This window comes from Oncorhynchus kisutch, linkage group LG11 (assembly GCF_002021735.2).
Source record: "Oncorhynchus kisutch isolate 150728-3 linkage group LG11, Okis_V2, whole genome shotgun sequence".
Taxonomy (NCBI): Eukaryota; Metazoa; Chordata; class Actinopteri; order Salmoniformes; family Salmonidae; genus Oncorhynchus; species Oncorhynchus kisutch.
This window is the reverse complement of record NC_034184.2, coordinates 52,384,503-52,407,782: the sequence shown is the minus strand read 5'-3', so window position 1 is coordinate 52,407,782 and position 23,280 is coordinate 52,384,503. Positions and strand designations below refer to the sequence as shown.

At 42.6% G+C, this 23,280-nt stretch overlaps 1 protein-coding gene across 1 annotated transcript in view; it reads left to right on the top strand.

Moving 5' to 3' along the window:
- The first annotated feature begins 525 nt into the window (after window positions 1–525).
- The window catches only part of LOC109899556 (N-chimaerin), a 53,870-nt gene continuing 31,115 nt past the window's right edge, over window positions 526–23,280 (top strand). The window contains exons 1-6 of the mRNA XM_020494895.2: window positions 526–615; window positions 944–1,018; window positions 2,750–2,788; window positions 2,878–2,933; window positions 21,514–21,545; window positions 21,639–21,752. Of these exons, the coding sequence (XP_020350484.1) occupies window positions 1,000–1,018; window positions 2,750–2,788; window positions 2,878–2,933; window positions 21,514–21,545; window positions 21,639–21,752 (260 nt within the window). The 5' untranslated portion in view covers window positions 526–615; window positions 944–999. The remainder of the gene's footprint in view (window positions 616–943; window positions 1,019–2,749; window positions 2,789–2,877; window positions 2,934–21,513; window positions 21,546–21,638; window positions 21,753–23,280) is intronic.

Genomic DNA, 23,280 nt, shown 5'->3' with positions numbered 1-23,280 from the left:
CTATCCTGCTCATGATCCTACAAGATCGAGTTGGTAGCACACACCTTCCAAAGGTATTTTGCATTTCTGTTCATCTTCCTGGGGTCCAGCAAAATGAAGGCAGTTATACAACTTTTTTAAAACATTACAATGCACACAACAGATTTCACGACATATTAAGTGTGTGCACCTCAGCCCTCTACTCTACCACATATCTACAACACAAAATCAATGTGTACGTGTGTATGACCGGTGGCACAGGAAGTAGTGCTCTTGCCTCCGCATTGCAGGATCTATGATTCGATAGCTCAAACATTGCCTGTACTAGGCAACATTGCACGCATTAGGCTTATGGATCCTCTCCTTCTCACATGGTGGAATTAACTGGATTGCTGCTGATGGTCCATGCTTTCCGGGATCCTTGGGACTTCCCAACTCTGACGTTACTCCGTTGAAGTTGACATTTAAAATGGGTAGGGACATCCTAAGGATCCCAGATAGAACTAACCCTGCCCCATCCTATTCTGAGCAGCGTCACATGGTAACCATGGGAACACTTTGGCCTAAAATTGAGTGTGATGGTCACGTGATATCACAAGATGGCGACTTCGTTATAGATGGATACGGTGATGTGGTGTAAGTACAATGTGTTGGGCTCAACTATATTGTCTATATGCATCGGATAGAGTACATATTGGCTTTATCCCCAATGCAGATAAATTTATGTTTGCATCTACGCCTGTTCGCGATCTTTGTATTTGTTTATTTTTGCCATGAAGTCGGCGGCTCTAGCGTAGCGGTGACTCACAGTGTGAGCAAACGCGTTAACGTTAAGTAGTTAACGCTAGCTAGCCTGGACTGGCTCTGTTATTGTAGTAGAAACGGTTTATACAGTTTAACATTTTCTTGTTTGCCTAATGTTTTCTCGCAAATTAATATGTATTCACTGTATTCCCATTATCAGCTTTCTAAACTGCGGTGGAAATTGTCATCTATTGCGCATCAGTTAAAGCACCAAGAATGGCTCTAAATGTCTTTGGTAAGTTAAGTTCAGCTAGTAAACTGTTCGCTTCTGTCAGTTTGATACATTTCTATTTCCAATGCCAGCTTTAACGTCATCTTCCAAGTAATGCATGTGACAGATATGCAAATGTTATGCTATCGAAATGTGGTCAGTGTTTGGCTATCCAGCTACCTTTTTTGGCCTTGTCGGGAGGCCTGTATAGAGTTCTTTCGCGCGAGATGAAAACGTATTTTGGGTCAGCAGATTTGTAGATACGATGTTGGCTAGCTAACTAACAGTTTAGTCTAGTCATTATTAGCGTTACAGCCCTTTAGGTCATGTCAAAACCTCTTGATCACCAGAGGGCATCACAAGGTGTTGAATGACACACTTTGTCAGCTTGTCTGTGATGATTGGCAAAGGACACTTTTCAAGAGCTGGAATAGTAGACTACAGGCTATTGCCGTGTTTTTTGTTGTTGCATCAAACAAAAAATATTGGCAATTTAGCGACAATGATAGGGGGATGCTATACAGGGGTAGGCATCGACATGTCTGTCACTTTTGGTCCGACTGGGAAAGGGAGATAAAATGCATAAATAAGTTAGGGGACAGGAAATGTATTGCATTTCAAGTTTAAGATAGATCTGACATCCAGGCTGTGGGGGATGAAACGGGAAGCTCTGTGCTTCCGACAGATCCAGTGTATTCTGTTGGAACACGCATGCCATAGTCCTTTCAGGATGTGGGTTGTGGTTAAAAGCACAGTCTGCAGTAGTCTGTAGTGCATTCGTTTTTTGAAGGTCAGAACATCCTTGAAGTAGCCTAATTCAAATCTTTGGCAGTAGTAAAGTAGTAGCTATCTTTTGAAGGTATCCTAGGCAATGTTATTTACCCAAACTGCATGTGCTACAGTAGTGGTACGGTTTAGTATAGAACAGTGGTAATTTTTTGTAAGGATGTGTTCCTATGAGTGGAGACAGAGCGACCATATCAACAATGCCAGACGTGTTAGAATAGTTGTGTTCTGCCTCTTTTTTATGTTTATGCTTCCTACACTGCTATGTGGCTGAGGCATTAAAGGAGAGCATAACTATCCCTTGAACTCTGCTCTATGAGTTAAATGACAACAAAATGGTGCATTTACTGCCAGTCCACCACCAACATGGATGGATGTGCGGAGGCTATGTCATAACTCCATGGCCAGATACTGCGTCTTGGGGCCAGCTGCACCTCCTTTTTAGCGAGATGAGCTGCGCTGAAAAAAGTGTAATATGAAAAGTCAATTCCATGCCCCCATAAAACAGTTTGGTTTGGCACCATGATGTATAAATGTTTTAATGTATGCATGCTCTTACTTCTCTTGTACAATAAGTGTAAGCTAATATTAATGCTAGATTTATTGTGAATGTGCATAAAATCCACTGCATTAGTTTGGTATTGTTGATTAGGCTAGTCTCAAAGTATCTTGCGTGTAGCCTAAAATGAGTATCCTATATTATTCTCAAAGGCAATTCAGATGTGCTAAAGGCCCGCTAGTGTAATAATTTTTTTTTGTAAAAAATATGATGTTTGTGTTACTGAATCTGTTCACTTGCTGTCGATGTAGCAAATCAAATTTGTCAGGGTGGCTTAATCAGCACAGTTTAAGTGTAGTGTGATACAATGGCCACCTGGAGGCACTGTAAATCAGGAAACAAAGATTTTTGTTAGTCTGTCAATGTTGATTTAAAAAAAATATATATATATTATGTTCTTCCTTCCTCAGACCATGATGAATACAGACCACCAGTGTGGAAATCTTACCGTGAGTATAAATGTATTCTAATGATTAAAATATTGTAGGGAGCACTGTAATCATGATGTTTTACTGACTGTGTTCTGTTTTTGCACCAGTGTATCAGCTCCAGCAGGAGGCACCACATCCACGGCGATTGACCTGCACCTGTGAGGTAAGCAAACAGATGGAGAATAGAGACAAATTTCAGCTATTCGTAATAGATTCTCAACCTTAATATAATATTATTAAACAAAATGCTTCCAATATGACAATTTTATATGAACTGAAAACAATTTTCTGCAACAATTTACTGCAACTGTGACAATATAGGTCTGCACAGGACTCATTTCTTCATCCTGCTCCCGCAGCTTTTTTATACCGCACCCACCACTTCCTCCTGTTTTTTTGGTGAACTCCCACCTGCTCCTACAACAACTGGTCCCACCCAACAGCAGTTCCAAAATGTTATTTTAGGCTTAGCTAACTTGGGAGCCCTGGTCCCAGCAATTTTGCCACCCTAGGCAATATCAAAATGCACAACAGCTAAATAAACAGGTTAAATGATATTCTCACATGGCCAATTTTTCATGTTAGGCTACCGGTAGGCTATTATTGGGCTACATATCAGCCAATAGGCTAGGGGTAATTTGAAAGAGATCCAGAGATGGAGAGAAGTAGAATAGATTGGGTACTTGACTTGAGCTACATTTTGCATAATTTTTAGGAGCGGGACGATTTTCAGGCGGAGACGTGTTAATGTAGTAAACTACACTCACTGGCCAGTTAGCAGGTACACCCACCTAGTACTGGGTCGGACCCCCACCCTTTGTCTCCAGAACAGCCTGAGTTCTTCGGTGCATTCTACTAGGTGTCGGAAACATTTCACAGGGATGTTGGTCCATGCTGACACAATGGCATCATGCAGTTGCTGCAGAATGTATGCCAGTACATTCATGCAGTGAACAACCCGTTCCATCTCATCCCAAAGATGCTCTATTGGGTTGAGGTCTGGGGAGTGCGCTGGCTCCTCAAATAAACTGAACATGCTGTCATGTTCTAGCCAATTTTTTACTCCTCAATTATCCAGTGTTGGTGATCGTGTGCCCGCGAGCTGGTTCTTCTTATTTTTAGCTGATAGGAGTGGAACACTGTTCACACCCCTCTTGTTGGGGAAGGTAAAATGTTGCAATTTTAACCTAATTTCGTGCAATTCAACACATTTTGCATGGGGCAGAGATTTTGTTGTTGCTGTTTTTTAAAGCTAATTTTCTGTAATTCTATGGGTTCTTCCACACCTTTTGGGTGTTTATATGATACCAGGTAAGCCCGGTATGTATTGACCCCGTTATGGATCCGGTCCACAGTCCGCCAGTTGATTATGGAGGTCCGAGATAGACACTGTCATGCTTGAAAAACTCGGGAGGGTGGCAGTTTGGCCGGCAGCGACGATCATACCACGCTCAAAGTTGCTTAGGTCACTAGTTTTGCCCATTCTAATGTTCAAACAGTAACTGGATGCTTGTCTGCCTACTTTATATAGCAAGCCACAGCCACGTGACTCACTGTCTGTAGGAGCGATCCATTTTCATGACCTGGGTGGTGTACCTAATAATCTGTTTGGTGAGTGTTTTTACGTCATTTAGCAGACTCTTATCCAGAGTGACTTACAGTTATTGCTCATATTTAGGAAGTTTCAGAATCGCAGAACTAAATCGTATGTAATTGTGGCAGATGCTCAAATGTTCTAGGAGGAGATTGGGGCTTGGCGTATTTAAAGTTATATCTGTATGGATTCACATACCAGTATAGATTTTTACAATACTGTCTATAATGGTATTTTAAAGGTGCAATATGCAGAAATCGCTCCACCATTTCCTGGTTGCTAAAATTCAAATAGTTCTCCTATTTTCAATTTGTGTGACAAAACAAGCGTTTGTACATCTAAACCGCTGTGAAATACAGTATTTTCCATAACCAAAAATATTGTGCTTTGAAGATGGTGTAAAAGACACAAAAACTAAACTTAAGAACATGAAGCATAGAAATAGTGCACCGAGAACAGAAATGGCGCCGGAGAGGAAGGCAGACGTTTTACATGTCCCCAACCGATTGTGTTTTTTTGTTTGTTTATTTGCCTTGTTTGTAACTCATTTTTAAAACTTATTTTGTACATCATGTTGCCGCTACCGTCTCTTATGACCGAAAATAACTTCTAGACATCAGGACTGCGAATACTCACCACGGACTAGCAGAATCCTTTTTTCCCTTTTCACAAGTCTGACGAGCTCGATGCGAAGGATATACTGCTTTCTCGGGAGGCCCTGATCCCCGTGATTTGCGGAGAAAAAGGGGCTGAAGGGCGGGCTGCCTTCTGAGAATTCGTAGGGGATCGAATAAACCACTTGCAATCTTTGGGGAATAAAATCGATGACCTACGCGGAAGATTAAACCACCAATGGGACATTTAAAACTGTACCTTATGCTTCACGGAGTCGTGGCTGAACGACGACACTTAGCTAGCTGGCTGGTTATACGCTGTATCAGCAGGATAGAACAGTGGCGTCTAGTAAGACGAGGGGCAGCGGACTATGTAAATAACAGCTGGTGCACAATATCTAAGGAAGTCTCGAGCTATTGCTCGCCTGAGGTATAGTATCTCATGATAAGCTGTAGACTACACTACCTACCTAGAGAGTTTCTGTATATTTCGTAGCTGTTTTACATACCATCACAGTCAGAGGCTGGCACTAAGACAGCTTTGAATGAGCCGTATTTCGCCATAAGCAAACGCACACCCAGAGTCGGCACTACTAGTAGCCTGGGACTTCAATGCAGGGAAACTGAAATCCGTGTTTACCAAATTTCTGTCAGCATGTTAAATGTGCAACCAGAGGAAAACAAATTCTGGACCACCTCTACTCCACACACAGAGACGCATACAAAGCTCTCCCTCGCCCTCCATTTGGCAAATCTGACTAACAATTAAAGCGTGAAGCACCAGTGACTAGATCAATTAAAAAGTGGTGAGATGAAGCCGATGCTAAGCTACAGGACTGTTTTGCTAGCACAGACTGGAATATGTTCCGGGATTCTTCCAATGGCATTGAGGAGTACACCACATCAGTCATTGGCTTCATCAGTAAGTGCTTCGATGACGTCGACATCTCAGTGACCGTATGTACCCCAACCAGAAGCCATGGATTACAGGCAGCATCCGCACTGAGCTAAAGGGTAGAGCTGCCTCTTTCAAGGAGCGGGACTCCAACCTGGAAGCTTACAAGAAATCCAGCTATGCCCTCCGACAAACCATCAAACTGGTAAAGCGTCAATACAGGACAAAGATGGAGTTGTACTACACCTGCTCTGACTCTCGTCGGATGTGGCAGGGCTTGCAAACCATTACAGACTACAAAGGGAAGCACAGCCATGAGCTGCCCAGTGACACGAGCCTACCAGATGAGCTAAACTACTTCTATGCTCGTTTCGAGGCAAATAACACTGAAACATGCATGGGAGCACCAGCTGTTCCAAGAGACGGTGTAATCACGCTCTCCTCAGCCGATGTGAGTAAGACCTGTTAAACAGGTCAACATTCACAAGGCCCCAGGGCCAGACGGATAACCAAGACGTGTACTGCGACCATGCGCTGACCAACCTGCAAGTGTCTTCGCTGACATTTTCAATCTCTCCCTGTCCGAGTCTAATGCCAACATGTTTTAAGCAGATCACCATAGTGCCTACGCCCAAGAACACTAAGGTAACCTTCCTAAATGACTACCGACCTGTAGCACTCAACTCTGTAGTCATGAAGTGCTTTGAAAGGCTGGTCATGGCTCACATCAACACCATTATCCCAGAAATCTTACCCCCGCTCCAATTTGCATACCACCCCAACAGATCCACAGATGACTCAATGTCTATTGCACTCCACACTGCCCTTTCCCACCTGGACAAAAGCAACACCTATGTGAGAATGTTATTCATTGACTACAGCTCACCGTAGTAGCTAAGGACCCTGGGACAAAACACCTTACCTCTGCAACTGGATCCTGGACTTCCTGACTGGCTGCCCCCAAGTGGTAAGGGTAGGTAACAACACATCCGCCACACTGATCCTCAACACAGGGGCCCCTCAGGGGTGCGTGCTCAGTCCCCTCCTGCACTCCCTGTTCACTCATGACTGCACGACACCAACACCATCATTACATTTGTGATTGACACAACAGTGGTAGGCCTGATCACCGACAACGATGAGACAGCCTATAGGGAGGAGGTCAGAGACCTGGTTGTGTGGTGCCAGGACAACAACCTCTCCCTCAACGTGATCAAGACAAAGGAGATGATTGTGGACTACAGGAAAAAGAGGACAGAGCACGCCCCACTTCTCATCGACGGGGCTGCAGTGGAGCAGGTTGAGAGCTTCAAATTCCTTGGTTTCCACATCACCAACAAACTAACATGGTTCAAGCACAACAAGGCAGTCGTGAAGAGGGCATGACAAAAACCTATTCCCCCTCAGGAGACTGAAAATATTTGGCATGGGTCCTCAGATCCTCAAAAGGTTCTACAGCTGCATCACTCCCTGGTATGGCAACTGCTCCCCCTCTGACAGCAAGACACAACAGATTAGTGCGAACGGCCCAGTACATCACTGGGGCCAAGCTTCCTGCCATCCAGGGCCTCTACCAGGCGGTGTCAGAGGAAGGCCTAAATAATGTAAAAGACTCCAGCTACCCTAGTCATAGACTGTTCTCTCCACTACCTCACGGCAAGCGGTAACGGAGTGCTAAGTCTTGGTCCAAGAGGCTTCTAAACAGCTTCTACCCCATAGCCATAAGACTCCTGAACATCTAATCAAATGGCTACCCAGACTATTTGCATTGCCCCTTCTTCCCCTCTTTTACACTGATGCTACTCTCATTTTGTTATCATTCTTTTATTTTACCTTTGTTTAACCTGTCTAGGGGCAGTATTTTCATTTTTGGGGAAAAAAACATTCCCTTTTGAAACGGGATATTTTGTCAGGACAAGATGCTAGAATATGCATATAATTGACAGCTTTGGATAGAAAACACTAACGTTTCCAAAACTGTAAAGATATTGTCTGAGTATAACAGAACTGATGTTGCAGGCGAAAGCCTGAGAAAAATCCAATCCGGAAGTGCCCCATATTTTGAAAGCGCTGCGTGCCAATGAGTCCCCATTGAGCTGTGAATGTGCCATCAACCAGCTTGCGCTTTCTACGTATTCCCCAAGGTGTCTACAGCATTGTGACGTAGTTTTACGCATTTATGTTGAAGAATACCCGTAGAGGGCTACATTGCGCAAGTGGTCACATGATGCTCCCGGAGAAAATCTTGCGTAAAGTACAGAGGTAGCCATTATTCCAACCACTTCTACTGAGAAACCAATTGTCCCGGTTGATATATTATCGAATAGATATTTGAAAAACACCTTGAGGATTGATTCTAAACAACATTTGCCATTTTTCTGTCGATATTATGGAGCTAATTTGGAATATTTTTTGGCGTTGTTGTGACCGCAATTTCCGGTCGATTTCTCAGCCAAACGTGAAGAACAAACGGAGTTATTTCGCCTACAAAAATTATATTTTGGGAAAAAATGAACTTTGGCTATCTACCTGGGAGTCTCGTGAGTGAAAACATCTGAAGTTCATCAAAGGTAAACTATTTAATTTGATTGCTTTTCTGATTTTCGTGACAAGGTTGCCTGCTGCTAGCAGGGCATAATGCTATGCTAGGCTATCGATAAACTTACACAAATGCTTGTCTAGCTTTGGCTGTAAAGCATATTTTGAAAATCTGAGATGTCAGGAGGATTAACAAAAGGCTAAGCTGTGTTCCAATATATTTCACTTGTGATTTTTCATGAATAGGAATATTTTCTAGGAAGATTTGTCTGTTGCGTTATGCTAATTAGTGTCAGGCGATGATTACGCTCCCGGGTTTGAGAGTCACAAGAAGTTAACCAGGTAGGCAAGTTGAGAACAAGTTCTCATTTACAACTGCGACCTGGCCAAGATGAAGCAAAGCAGTTCGACACATACAACAACACAGAGTTACACATGGAGTAAAACAAACATACAGTACAAAAACAAGTTTATATACAATGTGAGAAAATGAGGTGACATAAGGGAGGTAAATGCAATAAAAAGGCCACGGTGGTGAAGTAAATACAATATAGCAATTAAAAACACTGGAATTGTAGATTTGCAGTAGGTGAATGTGCAAAGTAGAAATACTGGGGTGCAAGGGAGCTAAATAAATAACAGGTACCACCTCCCCAAACAGTTGGGGAGGAGGTAATTGTTTTGACTATTTATAGATGGGCTATGTGCAGTGATCTGTGAGGTGCTCAGACAGCTGGTGAGGGAGATAAGCGCTTCCAGTTTCAGAGATTTTTGTAGGTCGTTCCAGTCATTGGCAGCAGAGAACTGGAAGGAGAGGCGGCCAAAGGAGGAATTGGCCCTGGGCGTGACCAGTGAAAATGGTGGGTGCTGCTATGGTAACCAGCGAGCTGAGAGAAGGCGGGACTGCAGAAGTCAGGGCATTCTTATTTCTTGCCCTTTGCGGAGCAGCACAGAGCTGTCGAGCATAGCTGTTGTGAAGGTAGTGAGTTTGTGTTTATACAGGACCTCCTGCCCCAACCTACCGTCAAACATTCATGTCAATGGGGAGCTATATGGTGCCCTCTGCATTGTTACAAAATTTGAAAGGCGCACAGCGATGCTAAAGAGATCAATTTGGCCTATGTATGCATACATTGGTTTTTAGTTCCCTCTACACCGACACAAACAGTATCCCGCAGACACTAACACACACTGTTGTTCTCAGCCATATTTGTCTTGAATACTTTGGCCTTTACTATTATTAGATAAAGAAGCCCAGATGGGATGATTTCTAAATAATTGAATTGCATGTGTATTATTTGGAATTGAAGGGGCTCAGTCACACAGGCCATTCTCTCAGTGACACAATTGTGCCATGACCCTCTATTGACATTCTGAGGAGATGGGGACTCCATTTGCATTAATTGTATCTAAGAAGCCAGTTTACTGGGTTTGGAGTGGGGGTCAATTATAAATAATTCAGTCAGAACAGTAGCTTTAGAATATAAAGTTGAGAGAGTAGCCTATATTATAGCAATGTGAAGTTTAAAATTAAATACATTTCCTAATATGGGTGATTGTTAATGGGACAATTTATGGCCACAACTATTCGACTAGTCGTTTTTAAAGGATAAAAAAAAAAACTGTTGCAGATTAATGTTCTAAACTTATTGTTCTATTTGTTATCTCAATTCAGGCAATTTATCACAATATAGATTTTTGTCCATATTGCCAAGCTCTATTAAGTAGTCTGCTCTTTTGCGCATACTGTATATAGCACTTTCTCTTGTCTAACACTACTGTATTTTAGTTTGTAATATGCTAAATGTTTTAATCGCAAATTATCATAGCAGACTATGCCTATTGTAGTTTTGTCTATGTTGCTTGCTGCCAGATTGGAAGTGATGGAAAGATTCAGACTTTGTCTGGTTGTTTTCTGCTCATTGCTGTATGTCTGCCCGAAGGTAAATTGTTAGCTGACCTCTCCTGTGGTGTTTTGGAAATTTCCTTAATTACCAAATGATGAGAGAGCAAATCACACACCAGTCAGAGTTATGCTTAATATTCACCTTTAATAATAAGTCAGCTTTTTGACTTTGACAACCCATTCGTTTCTTCCTAGTTGGAATGTTGTTCATTAACTTTAATTACTCCTTGTCCGTGTCTCACAATCCCACCTTATGAACTCACATTGTTAATCAGATATAATAAAACAGAGTATAAGTTTACTTAGTTACAATTCTATTTAAAATGGGGATATTGTTTATTAATTTATTCATAATAATTTTAACAGTCCCCCCTCAATCATCCCTTCACATGGTTTAAAAGATATGTTTACATATGAAGACAAGCCTGCCCTCTCCCCTCTCTGGGGCCCAAGTAACTGAACCCTGACAGAGAAAGGATAACTGCAAACGGCTAACACTATAGTACAAAAAAATACATTCTAAATGGCAAGTATCTCACAAGCATATTATGAAAATTAAACATCTTATCTATGTTACCCAACTAATTCTGATTCATCCCCAACAGTGGACATGCACTCTACTGGGAATGTAAACACATGCTGGTGTAAGTGGAGGATTCAAGGGTGATTACCCTGCCTGTATCTAATAGCTTGTTCTGCCTGCACCAATAGAAATCAGATGCCCTGAAATCAGATGCTCTGATGCAAACTACAACGTCCGTCTGTCCGCCCGCCCAGTACCGGTCAAAAGTTTGGACACATACTCATTCCAGGGTTTTTCTTTATTTTTGACTATTTTCTACCTTGCGTAATAGTGAAGACATCAAAACTATAAAATAACACACATTGAATCATGTAGTAACACAAAAAGTGTATAACAAATCTAAATATATTTTAGATTCTTCAAAGTGGTCACCCTTTGCCTTGACAGCTTTGCACACTCCTGGCATTCTCTCGACCAGCTTCACCTGGAGTTCCCACATATGCTGAGCACTTGTTGGCTCAATTGGGTTGAAGTAGAGTGATTGTGGAGGCCAGGTCATCTGATGCAGCACTCCATCACTCTCCTTGGTCAAGTAGCCCTTCCACAACCTGGAGGTGTGTTGTGTCATTGTCCTGTTGAAAAACAAATTATATTCTCACTAAGCGCAAACCAGATGGGGTGGCATATCGCTGCAGAATGCTGTGGTAGCCATGCTGGTTAAGTGAAGCTTGAATTCTAAATAAATCAACAAAGCACCATCTCACCACCTCCATGCGTCATGGTGGGAACCACACATGCAGAGATCATCCGTTCACCTACTCTGCATCTCACAAAGACACGGCGGTTGGAACCAAAAATCGAATTTGGACTCATCAGACCAAAGGACAGATTTCCACCGATCTAATGTCCATTGCTCGTGTTTCTTGGCCCAAGCAAGTCTCTTCTTATTGGTGTCCCTTAGCAGTGGTTTCTTTGCAGGCATTTTGACCATGAAGGCCTAATTAAACTCAGTCTCCTCTGAACAGTTGATGTTGAGATGTGTCTGTTACTTGAGCTCTGAAACATTTATTTGGGCTGCAATTTTGGAAACTGGTACCTCTAATGAACTTACCGTCTGCAGCAGCAGTTACTCTGGGTCTTCCTTTCCTGTGGCGGTCCACATGCGAGCCAGTTACATCACAGTGCTTGATGGTTTTCGCGACTGCTCTTGAAGAAACTTTCAAAGTTCTTAATGTTCCTCATTGACTGACCTTCATGTCTTAAAGTAATGAAGGACTATTGTTTCTCTGCTTATTTGAGCTGTTCTTGCCATAATATGGACTTGGTTTTTTAACAAATAGGGCTATCTACTGTATACCACCTCTACCTTCTGACAACTGATTGGCTCATCAAATCAAATCAAATCAAATTTATTTATATAGCCCTTCGTACATCAGCTGATATCTCAAAGTGCTGTACAGAAACCCAGCCTAAAACCCCAAACAGCAAGCAATGCAGGTGTAGAAGCACGGTGGCTAGGAAAAACTCCCTAGAAAGGCCAATACCTAGGAAGAAACCTAGAGAGGAACCAGGCTATGTGGGGTGGCCAGTCCTCTTCTGGCTGTGCCGGGTAGAGATTATAACAGAACATGGCCAAGATGTTCAAATGTTCATAAATGACCAGCATGGTCGAATAATAATAATAATAATAAGGCAGAACAGTTGAAACTGGAGCAGCAGCACAGTCAGGTGGAAGTTGAAACTGGAGCAGCAGCATGGCCAGGTGGACTGGGGACAGCAAGGAGTCATCATGTCAGGTAGTCCTGGGGCATGGTCCTAGGGCTCAGGTCAGTTGAAACTGGAACAGCAGCATGGCCAGGTGGACTGGGGACAGCAAGGAGTCATCATGTCAGGTAGTCCTGGGGCATGGTCCTAGGGCTCAGGTCCTCCGAGAGAGAGAAAGAAAGAGAGAAGGAGAGAATTAGAGAACGCACACTTAGATTCACACAGGACACCGAATAGGACAGGAGAAGTACTCCAGATATAACAAACTGACCCCAGCCCCCCGACACATAAACTACTGCAGCATAAATACTGGAGGCTGAGACAGGAGGGGTCAGGAGACACTGTGGCCCCATCCGAGGACACCCCCGGACAGGGCCAAACAGGAAGGATATAACCCCACCCACTTTGCCAAAGCACAGCCCCCACACCACTAGAGGGATATCTTCAACCACCAACTTACCATCCTGAGACAAGGCTGAGTATAGCCCACAAAGATCTCCGCCACGGCACAACCCAGACAGGATGACCACAACAGTGAATCAACCCACTCAGGTGACGCACCCCCTCCAGGGACGGCATGAGAGAGCCCCAGCAAGCCAGTGACTCAGCCCCTGTAATAGGGTTAGAGGCAGAGAATCCCAGTGGAAAGAGGGGAACCGGCCAGGCAGAGACAGCAAGGGCGGTTCGTTGCTCCAGAGCCTTTCCGTTCACCTTCCCACTCCTGGGCCAGACTACACTCAATCATATGACCCACTGAAGAGATGAGTCTTCAGTAAAGACTTAAAGGTTGAGACCGAGTTTGCGTCTCTGACATGGGTAGGCAGACCGTTCCATAAAAATGGAGCTCTATAGGAGAAAGCCCTGCCTCCAGCTGTTTGCTTAGAAATTCTAGGGACAATTAGGTGGCCTGCGTCTTGTGACCGTAGCGTACGTGTAGGTATGTACGGCAGGACCAAATCAGAGAGATAGGTAGGAGCAAGCCCATGTAATGCTTTGTAGGTTAGCAGTAAAACCTTGAAATCAGCCCTTGCTTTGACAGGAAGCCAGTGTAGAGAGGCTAGCACTGGAGTAATATGATCAAATTTTTGGGTTCTAGTCAGGATTCTAGCAGCCGTATTTAGCACTAACTGAAGTTTATTTAGTGCTTTATCCGGGTAGCCGGAAAATAGAGCATTGCAGTAGTCTAACCTAGAAGTGACAAAAGCATGGATTAATTTTTCTGCATCATTTTTGGACAGAAAGTTTCTGATTTTTGCAATGTTACGTAGATGGAAAAAAGCTGTCCTCGAAATGGTCTTGATATGTTCTTCAAAAGAGAGATCAGGGTCCAGAGTAACGCCGAGGTCCTTCACAGTTTTATTTGAGACGACTGTACAACCATTAAGATTAATTGTCAGATTCAACAGAAGATCTCTTTGTTTCTTGGGACCTAGAACAAGCATCTCTGTTTTGTCCGAGTTTAATAGTAGAAAGTTTGCAGCCATCCACTTCCTTATGTCTGAAACACATGCTTCTAGCGAGGGCAATTTTGGGGCTTCACCATGTTTCATTGAAATGTACAGCTGTGTGTCATCCGCATAGCAGTGAAAGTGTACATTATGTTTTCGAATAACATCCCCAAGAGGTAAAATATATAGTGAAAACAATAGTGGTCCTAAAACGGAACCTTGAGGAACACCGAAATTTACAGTTGATTTGTCAGAGGACAAACCATTCACAGAGACAAACTGATATCTTTCCGACAGATAAGATCTAAACCAGGCCAGAACATGTCCGTGTAGACCAATTTGGGTTTCCAATCTCTCCAAAAGAATGTGGTGATCGATGGTATCAAAAGCAGCACTAAGGTCTAGGAGCACGAGGACAGATGCAGAGCCTCGGTCCGATGCCATTAAAATGTCATTTACCACCTTCACAAGTGCCGTCTCAGTGCTATGATGGGGTCTAAAACCAGACTGAAGCATTTCGTATACATTGTTTGTCTTCAGGAAGGCAGTGAGTTGCTGCGCAACAGCCTTCTCTAAAATTTTTGAGAGGAATGGATATAGGCCGATAGATATAGGCCGACTATAGGCCGATAGTTTTTTATATTTTCTGGGTCAAGGTTTGGCTTTTTCAAGAGGCTTTATTACTGCCACTTTTAGTGAGTTTGGTACACATCCAGTGGATAGAGAGCCGTTTATTATGTTCAACATAGGAGGGCCAAGCACAGGAAGCAGCTCTTTCAGTAGTTTAGTTGGAATAGGGTCCAGTATGCAGCTTGAAGGTTTAGAGGCCATGATTATTTTCATCATTGTGTCAAGAGATATAGTACTAAAACACTTGAGCGTCTCTCTTGATCCTAGGTCCTGGCAGAGTTGTGCAGACTCAGGACAACTGAGGTTTGGAGGAATACGCAGGTTTAAAGAGGAGTCCGTAATTTGCTTTCTAATAATCATAATCTTTTCCTCAAAGAAGTTCATGAATTTATCACTGCTAAAGTGAAAGTCATCCTCTCTTGGGGAATGCTGCTTTTTAGTTAGCTTTGCGACAGTATTAAAAAGGAATTTCGGATTGTTCTTATTTTCCTCAATTAAGTTAGAAAAATAGGATGATCGAGCAGCAGTAAGGGCTCTACGGTACTGCACGGTACCGTCCTTCCAAGCTAGTCGGAAGACTTCCAGTTTGGTGTGGCGCCATTTCCGTTCCAATTTTCTGGAAGCTTGCTTCAGAGCTCGGGTATTTTCTGTGTACCAGGGAGCTAGTTTCTTATGAGACATTTTTTTGGTTTTTAGGGGTGCAACTGCATCTAGGGTATTGCGCAAGGTTAGATTGAGATCCTCAGTTAGGTGGTTAACTGATTTTTGTCCTCTGGCGTCCTTGGGTAGGCAGAGGGAGTCTGGAAGGGCATCAAGGAATCTTTGTGTTGTCTGTGAATTCATGAAGTTGGTTGAGAGAACGTGCAAATATGTCAGCAAGGCAAAGGTTGGCTACTTAGCGTAATCGAAAATTGTGTAACACTTTTGGTTGAGCTTAGCTGCATCCTGTTTCCATTGCTCATCCTTGAGATGTTTCTAAAACTTGATTGGAGTCACCCTGTGGTAAATTCAATTGATTGGCCGTCATTTGGAACTGCACACACCTGTCTAATATAAGGTCCCACAGTTGACAGTGCATGTCAGAGCAAAAACCAAACCATGAGGTCGAGGGAATTGTCTGTAGCGCTCCGAGACAGGATTGTGTCTACCACTTCTGGGGAAGGGTACCAACAAATGTCTGCAGCATTGAACATTCCCAAGAACACAGTGGCCTCCATAATTCTTAAATGGAAGAACTTTGGAACAACCAAGACTCTTCCTCGAGCTGGCGGCCCGGCCAAACTGAGCAATCGGGGAGAAGGGCCTTACAATTTTTAAAACATTACAATATATTCACACATTTCACAACACTGTGCACCCTCAGGCCCCTACTCCACCTCTACCACATATCTATAGTACAAAATCTGTGCGCAGAGTGCGTATGTTATCGTGTGTGTATGCATGCGTTTGTTGCTTCACAGTCCCCGCTGTTCAGTAAGGTGTATTTTAGTTTTTTTTAAATCTAATTTTACTGCTTTCATGATTTACTTGATGTTCAGTAGAGTTACATTTAGTCATGGCTCTATGTAGTACTTTGCGCCTGCCTTAGATTTTTCTGGACTTGGGGACTGTGAAGAGACCTCTTGTGGGGTATGCATGAATGTGTGCCAGTAGTTCAAACAGACAGCTCTGTGCATTCAACATGTCAATACCGTTCATAAATACAAGTAGAGATACAGTTAATCTCTCCTCCACTTTGAGCCAAGAGAGATTGACATGCATTTTAATAATATTAGCTCTCTGTGTACATCCAAGGGCCAGCTGTGCTGCCCTGTTCTGAGCCAATTGCAATTTTCCCAAGACCCTTTTTGTGGCACCTGACCACACGACTGAACTGTAGTCCAGGTGCGACACAACTAGGGTCTGTAGGACCTGCCTTATTGATAGTGCTGTTAAGCAGGTAGAGCTTTGCTTTATTATTGACAGACTTCTCCCCATCATAGCTACTGTTGTATCAATATGTTTTGACCATGACCATATACAATCCAGGGTTACTCCAAGCAATTTAGTAATCTCAACTTGCTCAATTTCCACATGATTTATTACAATATTAAGTTGAAGTTTAGGGTTTAGTGAATGAGTTGTCCCAAATGTAATGCTTTTAGTTTGAGAAATATTTAGGACTAACTTATTCCTTGCCACTCACTCTGAAACTAACTGCATCTCTTTGTTAAGTGTTGCAGTAATTTCAGTTGCTGTAGTAGTCATGTATAATGTTGAGTTATCCGCATACATAGACACACTGGCTTTACTCAAAGCCAGTGGCATGTCATTAGTAATGAGTCTAGACAGCTGCCCTGGGGAATTCCCTATTCTACTTGGATTATGTTGGAGAGGCTTCCATTTATAGAACACCCTCTGTGTTCTGTTAGACAGGTAACTCTTTATCCACAATATAGCAGGGGGGGGGGGTGTAAAGCCATAACACACAAGCTTTTCCAGCCGCGAACTATGATCGATAATGTCAAAAGCCGCTCGGAAGTCTAACAAGACAGCCCCCACAATCTTTTATCAGCAATTTCTCTCATCCAGTCATTTGTGTAAGTGCTGTGCTTGTTGAATGTCCTGCCCTATAAGCATGCAGAAAGTTTTGTCAATTTGTTTACTGTAAAATAGCATTGTATCTGGTCAAACGCAATTTTTTCCAAAAGTTTACCAAGGTTTGGTAACAGGCAGATTGGTCGGCTATTTGAGCCAGTAAAGGGGGCTTTACTATTCTTAGGTAGCATAATGACTTTTGCTTCCCGCCAGTCCTGGGGGCAAACACTTTCTAGTAGGCTTAAATTGAAAATGTGGTTATATCGTCCACTATTATCCTCAGTCATTTTCCATCCAAGTTGTGACCAGACAGAAGCCACTCCTCAGTTTTATATATTTTACCTTTATTTAACTAGGCAAGTCAGTTAAGAACTAATTCTTATTTTCAATGACGGCCTAGAAACATTTGGTAACTGCCTTGTTCAGGGGCAGAATGACAGATTTGTACCTTGTCAGCTCGGGGATTAGAACTTGAAATGTTTTGGTTACTAGTCCAATGCTCTAACCATTATGATACCCTTCTGTAAAAGGCACACTAAAGACTCTGACCATGAGAAACAAGATGTTCTGGTCTGATGAAATCAAGATAGAACTCTTTGGCCTGAATGCCAAGCATCACGTCTGGAGAAAATCTGGCGCCATCCCTACGGTGTGCTATGGTGGTGGCATCATGCTGTGGGTATGTTTTTCAGTGGCATGGACTGAGAGACTAGTCAGGATCGAGGGGAAAGATGAACAGAGCAAAGTACAGATATATCCTTGATAACCTGTTCCAGAGCACTCGGCACCACAGACTCGGGCCAAGGTTCACCTTCCAACAGAACAACGACCCTAAGCACATAGCCACGACAACGTAGGAGTGGCTTCGGGACAAGTCTCTGAATGTCCTTGAGTGCCCCAGCCAGAGTCCGGACTTGAACCTGATCAAACATCTCTGGAGAGACCTGAAAATAGCTGTGCAGCAATGCTCCCCATCCAACCTGACAGTGCTTGAGAGGATCTGCAGAGAAGAATGGGAGAACTCTCCAAATCCAGGTGTGCCAAGCTTATAGTGTCATACCCAAGAAGACGTGAGGCTGTAATCGCTGCCAAATGTGCTTCAACAAAGTACTTAGTAAAGGGTCTGAATACTTATGTAAATCTGTTTAAGGTAAAATATATAAAATAGCATAATGTCTGAACCTGTTTTTACTTTGTCGTTATGGGGTATTGTGTAGATTGAAGGAAGAAAATAAAAATAAAAAATCTTAGAATAAGGCTGTAACCTAACAAAGTGGAAAAAGGCAAGGGGTCTGAATACTTTCCGAAGCACTGCATTTTTTAAATATATTTTTTAATGTCCTGCCTTGTGTGCACATTCGGTAGTACTGTATATCCTGGTATGGTACAGAAACGTTCCGAAAATATGTATACCACCCAACTCTAATTGCAACACAATAGTAATACATTTTCAACACATTTTGATATGTGAATTTCAAGTAGGATAGGCCTAGACAACTGCACTCGATTCTCTGTGACGTTGAACAGAATGATAGTCACGTCAGGCACTTCTCGCAAACACTATCATTAATGTGAGGATGGCTGTTCATCAAATAATTACATACCAAATTCAATTACACAATTAAATTAATCATAATTAAGTAATCATCTGTGGCACCATGGGAAATGTATTTAACGAGTTTCCGTTTCTCGAATTAACTCAATATCAGAATATCTCTATACTATCCGTCATCCATCAATCATTTGCTCCTATTTCCGTCTCATTCTGAACGTCGTAATATTCTATAAATCTACACAAACCCTGGTCTACATAATGACTCAGCGATACACAAATTGGCTTAGTTAATTTATTTACTAAATAATCACACAGAAATACTTTAACACACACACAGGAGATATTATACGTTGATTACTAACATAATGCAATGCAAAGTCCCTGGTGGACTTTCCCGAAATGACAGCTGGTTACACAATGAAAGGGTGAGAGGAGAGGCAAAGGAATTCAACTATCGTACATAATATGCTCATTGTGTATATTTAGCACCCTAACAATCGCTCATTCGGATTTAGAAATGCAATGTACATATTTACGTGTATGTCTTTGTCGTCTCTCTTTGTTGAAATCGCCAGGCCTATTTTATGGGCAGTCAGTCGACAAAGTCTTTGGTTGTCCACCAGAGGTCACCATGCTGTTTGTAGTCGTAACTTCTTGGTCTCGGAGTGTCTGTTAGAACCGTTCCTCCAAAGGTGTACCACGCGGTGTTCAGAGATGCTTGTTAGAATAGATCATTTTGAGGTATCTATGGTGGTGAAAGGAATTATATTACATATACACCTGCTGACTGAATGTGTAGTCTAGTTTTCACCGCCACTCGTTGAGAGTTTGAGGGATGTTGTGGAAATTTCCTGTATTTACCAAATCATGAGAGCAAACTACACACAAGTCAAGAGTTAGTTATCACAAAATCCATCTTTAATTATATGAGCTCCATCACAACCCTGTGACTCTCAGATCAATTCAGTGTCTATAAATGAATTCTGTGAGTCCCTTACACATTGCAACTGAGATCCTTTATAGCAAAGACACACATAGCCAGACAGCATTAGGCATAATTTATCGTTCAGCTTTGTCTCCTAAACTATGTTCTTTTCTCAAACTCAGAACCTAAACAAATCCTCCATATCAACAGGCATATATCAAATCCACCCTATCTTGACAAGATCACAGAGACACATTGACTGGCACACAGACATTGTGGAGCCAAGAGATACACGCTTGACCTCTCCCCCCCTCTGCGGCCCAAATAACTTAGTCTTGACAGAGACCAGATAACTGCAAACCCCGCCACAGTATTATACAAAAATAAACATTCTGATGAGAAGTAACTTACAAACATATGATGAATATAAAACATCTTACCTATGTTACCAACTAATTCTGATTATTCCCCAACAGAGCCTTACCATTTTCTGGTCTAGTAGTTTTAAACCATTTTACACGCCAGTAGCAACCCGGCATGTTTTGGTCTGGTGGAGTCTAACCATTCATGATGTTCGGCTCAACACCTTCCGCCTGCTTGGTCTCTAGAGAGAGAACCATTTGTAACGTAACTGGTCCAAATGGTTGATTATTCAGGGTACAGCTAGAACCACTACACACCGGTAACAACCCGGCAGCTTTTGGTCTCTATTTAAATGGCAAGCATTTCAATGTGTAGCCACCGCTCCACGTTTTCTGGTGTCATGTAAATTTCATTAGGAGTCCTTTTTATAAGCACTCTGGAAAAAGGGGTGTTCCATCCTTTTGGCATAATGTCCATGTCCGTGTGGTTACTGACATGGCTAAAATCCCATTTCATCTTCTCACAAATAGTTTCATATTTAATCATAAGTTTTACAACATTTAGATGTAACTCTGACATACATTGTGAAAGCTTGTAAAGTTACAATGTTTCCGTTATAACGTCTTTAATGATATCACAAATGATATGACATAATCATTGTTTGGATCACCACCGACCATTTCCCACATTCTTTATGTTAGGAATATTGTTTCATTATCCATTTTTGGATGTTTAAGTTCTTTGGGCAAGAACCTCTGTAGAACCTCTCACATTCCATTCTTGGATACTGAGAGGGAGAAAGTTAGAAACCATTTGCGACTGGTCGATAAGTCGTTATTCCTCAGGTGGGGGGGCGGGGGCTGCTGCGATCTTTGATCCTCACCCGTGAGGGAAAGTCATGACAGTCTTGTCACTTTTCCATAGAAGGGATGACAGATATTTCACAGATATTTATTTTACTTCATAGCCAGTTGAATATATAAAAGCAAAGGCTTGCATGAGTGTGAGAAGCGATGCAAAATGTGTTCTGTTCTCGCCGCCACATTGAGTATTACATTCCGGCTTGGCCAGTCCCTAGATGGACACCTGTGCCTGCTAGCATTCTCTGACTATGGTGCTTGGCCAGTGACCTTCCTCTGAAACACTAGATGGGCTAGTGGGCATTAGATCCTGTTAAAGTTTGCTATACGTCTTCACAGTAGTCAAGTCGCACAGCATACGGTGGATAATTCTTTACTTTATCCTCCATGACGTTAAATAGTGCCCTACGGTAATGCATCACAGTGTTATAGCTGATGCAAGTAGAGTACTATTGGAATGACTTAGTTCTCATCTGGTTGTCTAACTTTGACAATCCGAAAACGAGTCTGTCTATTTTTTACTTAACAATGGAATATTTATTTGCTTTCAGGTGGATAACCGGCCCAAATACTATGGGAGAGAGTAAGTTGGCTTATTTCCATTTGGAATTTATATACAAAACTAGCTGTTTATCCAGTCAGTATCAGTATTTCCAATGTTCTGTCTTCTCCCCAGGTACCATGGGATGGTCTCCAGAGAGGAGGCTGACCAGCTGCTGAGTGTGGCAGAGGGCAGTTACCTCATCAGGGAGAGCCAGAGGCAGCCTGGGACCTACACACTGGCCCTACGGTTAGGCACACGCACAACCTTTCTACAGATTAACTTTCCAAAAGAGTGTGATTCATGACTTGTTTTTGGTTAGTTTTTAAACTTAATTTTTTTGTTTGTTTGGAGTTTCACCACTTTTTTTCTCCCCAATTTTAAGGGAGGTTTTGGCCGGCCAAACCCTCCCTTAATCCGAAAGACGCAGGGCCAATTTTACGACGCCTCATGGGTGTCACGGCCACCTGTGAGAGAGCCTCGAATCCGGGTCTGTAGTAAATGCCTCAAGCACTGTGATGCAGTGCCTTAGACTGCTGCGCCACACAGGAGGTCATTTTTAAAATGATTAACACATTTTTACAACTTTGTTATTTAACCTCAAGTCTAAGTAATTTGGTAGGGCTGGGGTTCTACTAAGCTAACATATGGAATTGCTTTAAGATCATCATAAAATGAATCATTTCGTTATTTGATTTTGAATTTTAGGAACCCGTTAGGTACGCTATATATACAAAGGTATGTGGACACCCCATCAAATGAGTGGATTCAGCTATTTCATCCACACCTGTTGCTGACAGGTGTATACAATTGGACACATAGACAAACATTGGCAGTAGAATGGCCTTATTGAAGAGCTCAGTCACTTTTAACGTGGCACCGTCATAGGATGCAACCTTTCCAACGAGTCAGTTAGTCAAGTTTCTGCCTTGCTAGAGCTGCCCCAGTAAACTCGAAGTGCTGTTATTGTGAAGTGGAAACGTCTAGGAGCAACAACGGCTCAGCCGAGAAGTGGTAGTGAACGGCCGTGACCGGCCAGTGCTTAAGCGCGTAGTGCTTAAAAATCGTCTGTCCTCGGTTGCAGCACTCACTACTGAGTTCCAAACTGCCTCTGGAAGCAACGTCCACATAATAACTGTTCGTCGGGAGCTTCATGAAATGGTTTTCCATGGCTGAGCAGCCTCACACAAGCCTAAGAACATCATGCGCAATGCCATGCGTCGGCTGGAGTGCTGTGAAGTTCACCGCCATTGGACACCGGTGCAGTTGAAACGCGTTCTATGACGTGATGAATCACGATTCACCATCTGGCAGTCCAACAGACAAACACATAGTGCCAACTGTAAAGTTTGGTGGAGGAGGAATAATGGTATGGGGCTTTATTTATTTATTTTTCGGTCTGAGGCTTCCCTCAAACACTTTCCATCCCTATCTCCTTTGGTCATGCTAAAGCAGAGGTAATGAGTGTTTTGGGCTCTGAGTATTTTTATATACTAGGGCAGCGTTTGAAATTCTCAAGCAATGAGGTTTTGAAATGCCAATAAACCGCATTGCTTCCTCCTGGATATCTGATAGAAGAACAAGAAGGTGTTCTTTTCTCTCTGCTTAAGTGCCTCACCCTTGCTGATTCTCTGCTATAGTTGATTTCCATATATAATCACCTCCTGTGTAAGGGTGGGTGGAAAATGGTGCCCCACTATGGGCTGCCTTGGTTCTGAATTTGGAAAGGTTGTATTTTGGGTTAGGTAATGAACTTTGGGTCTGGTAAGGATTCTTA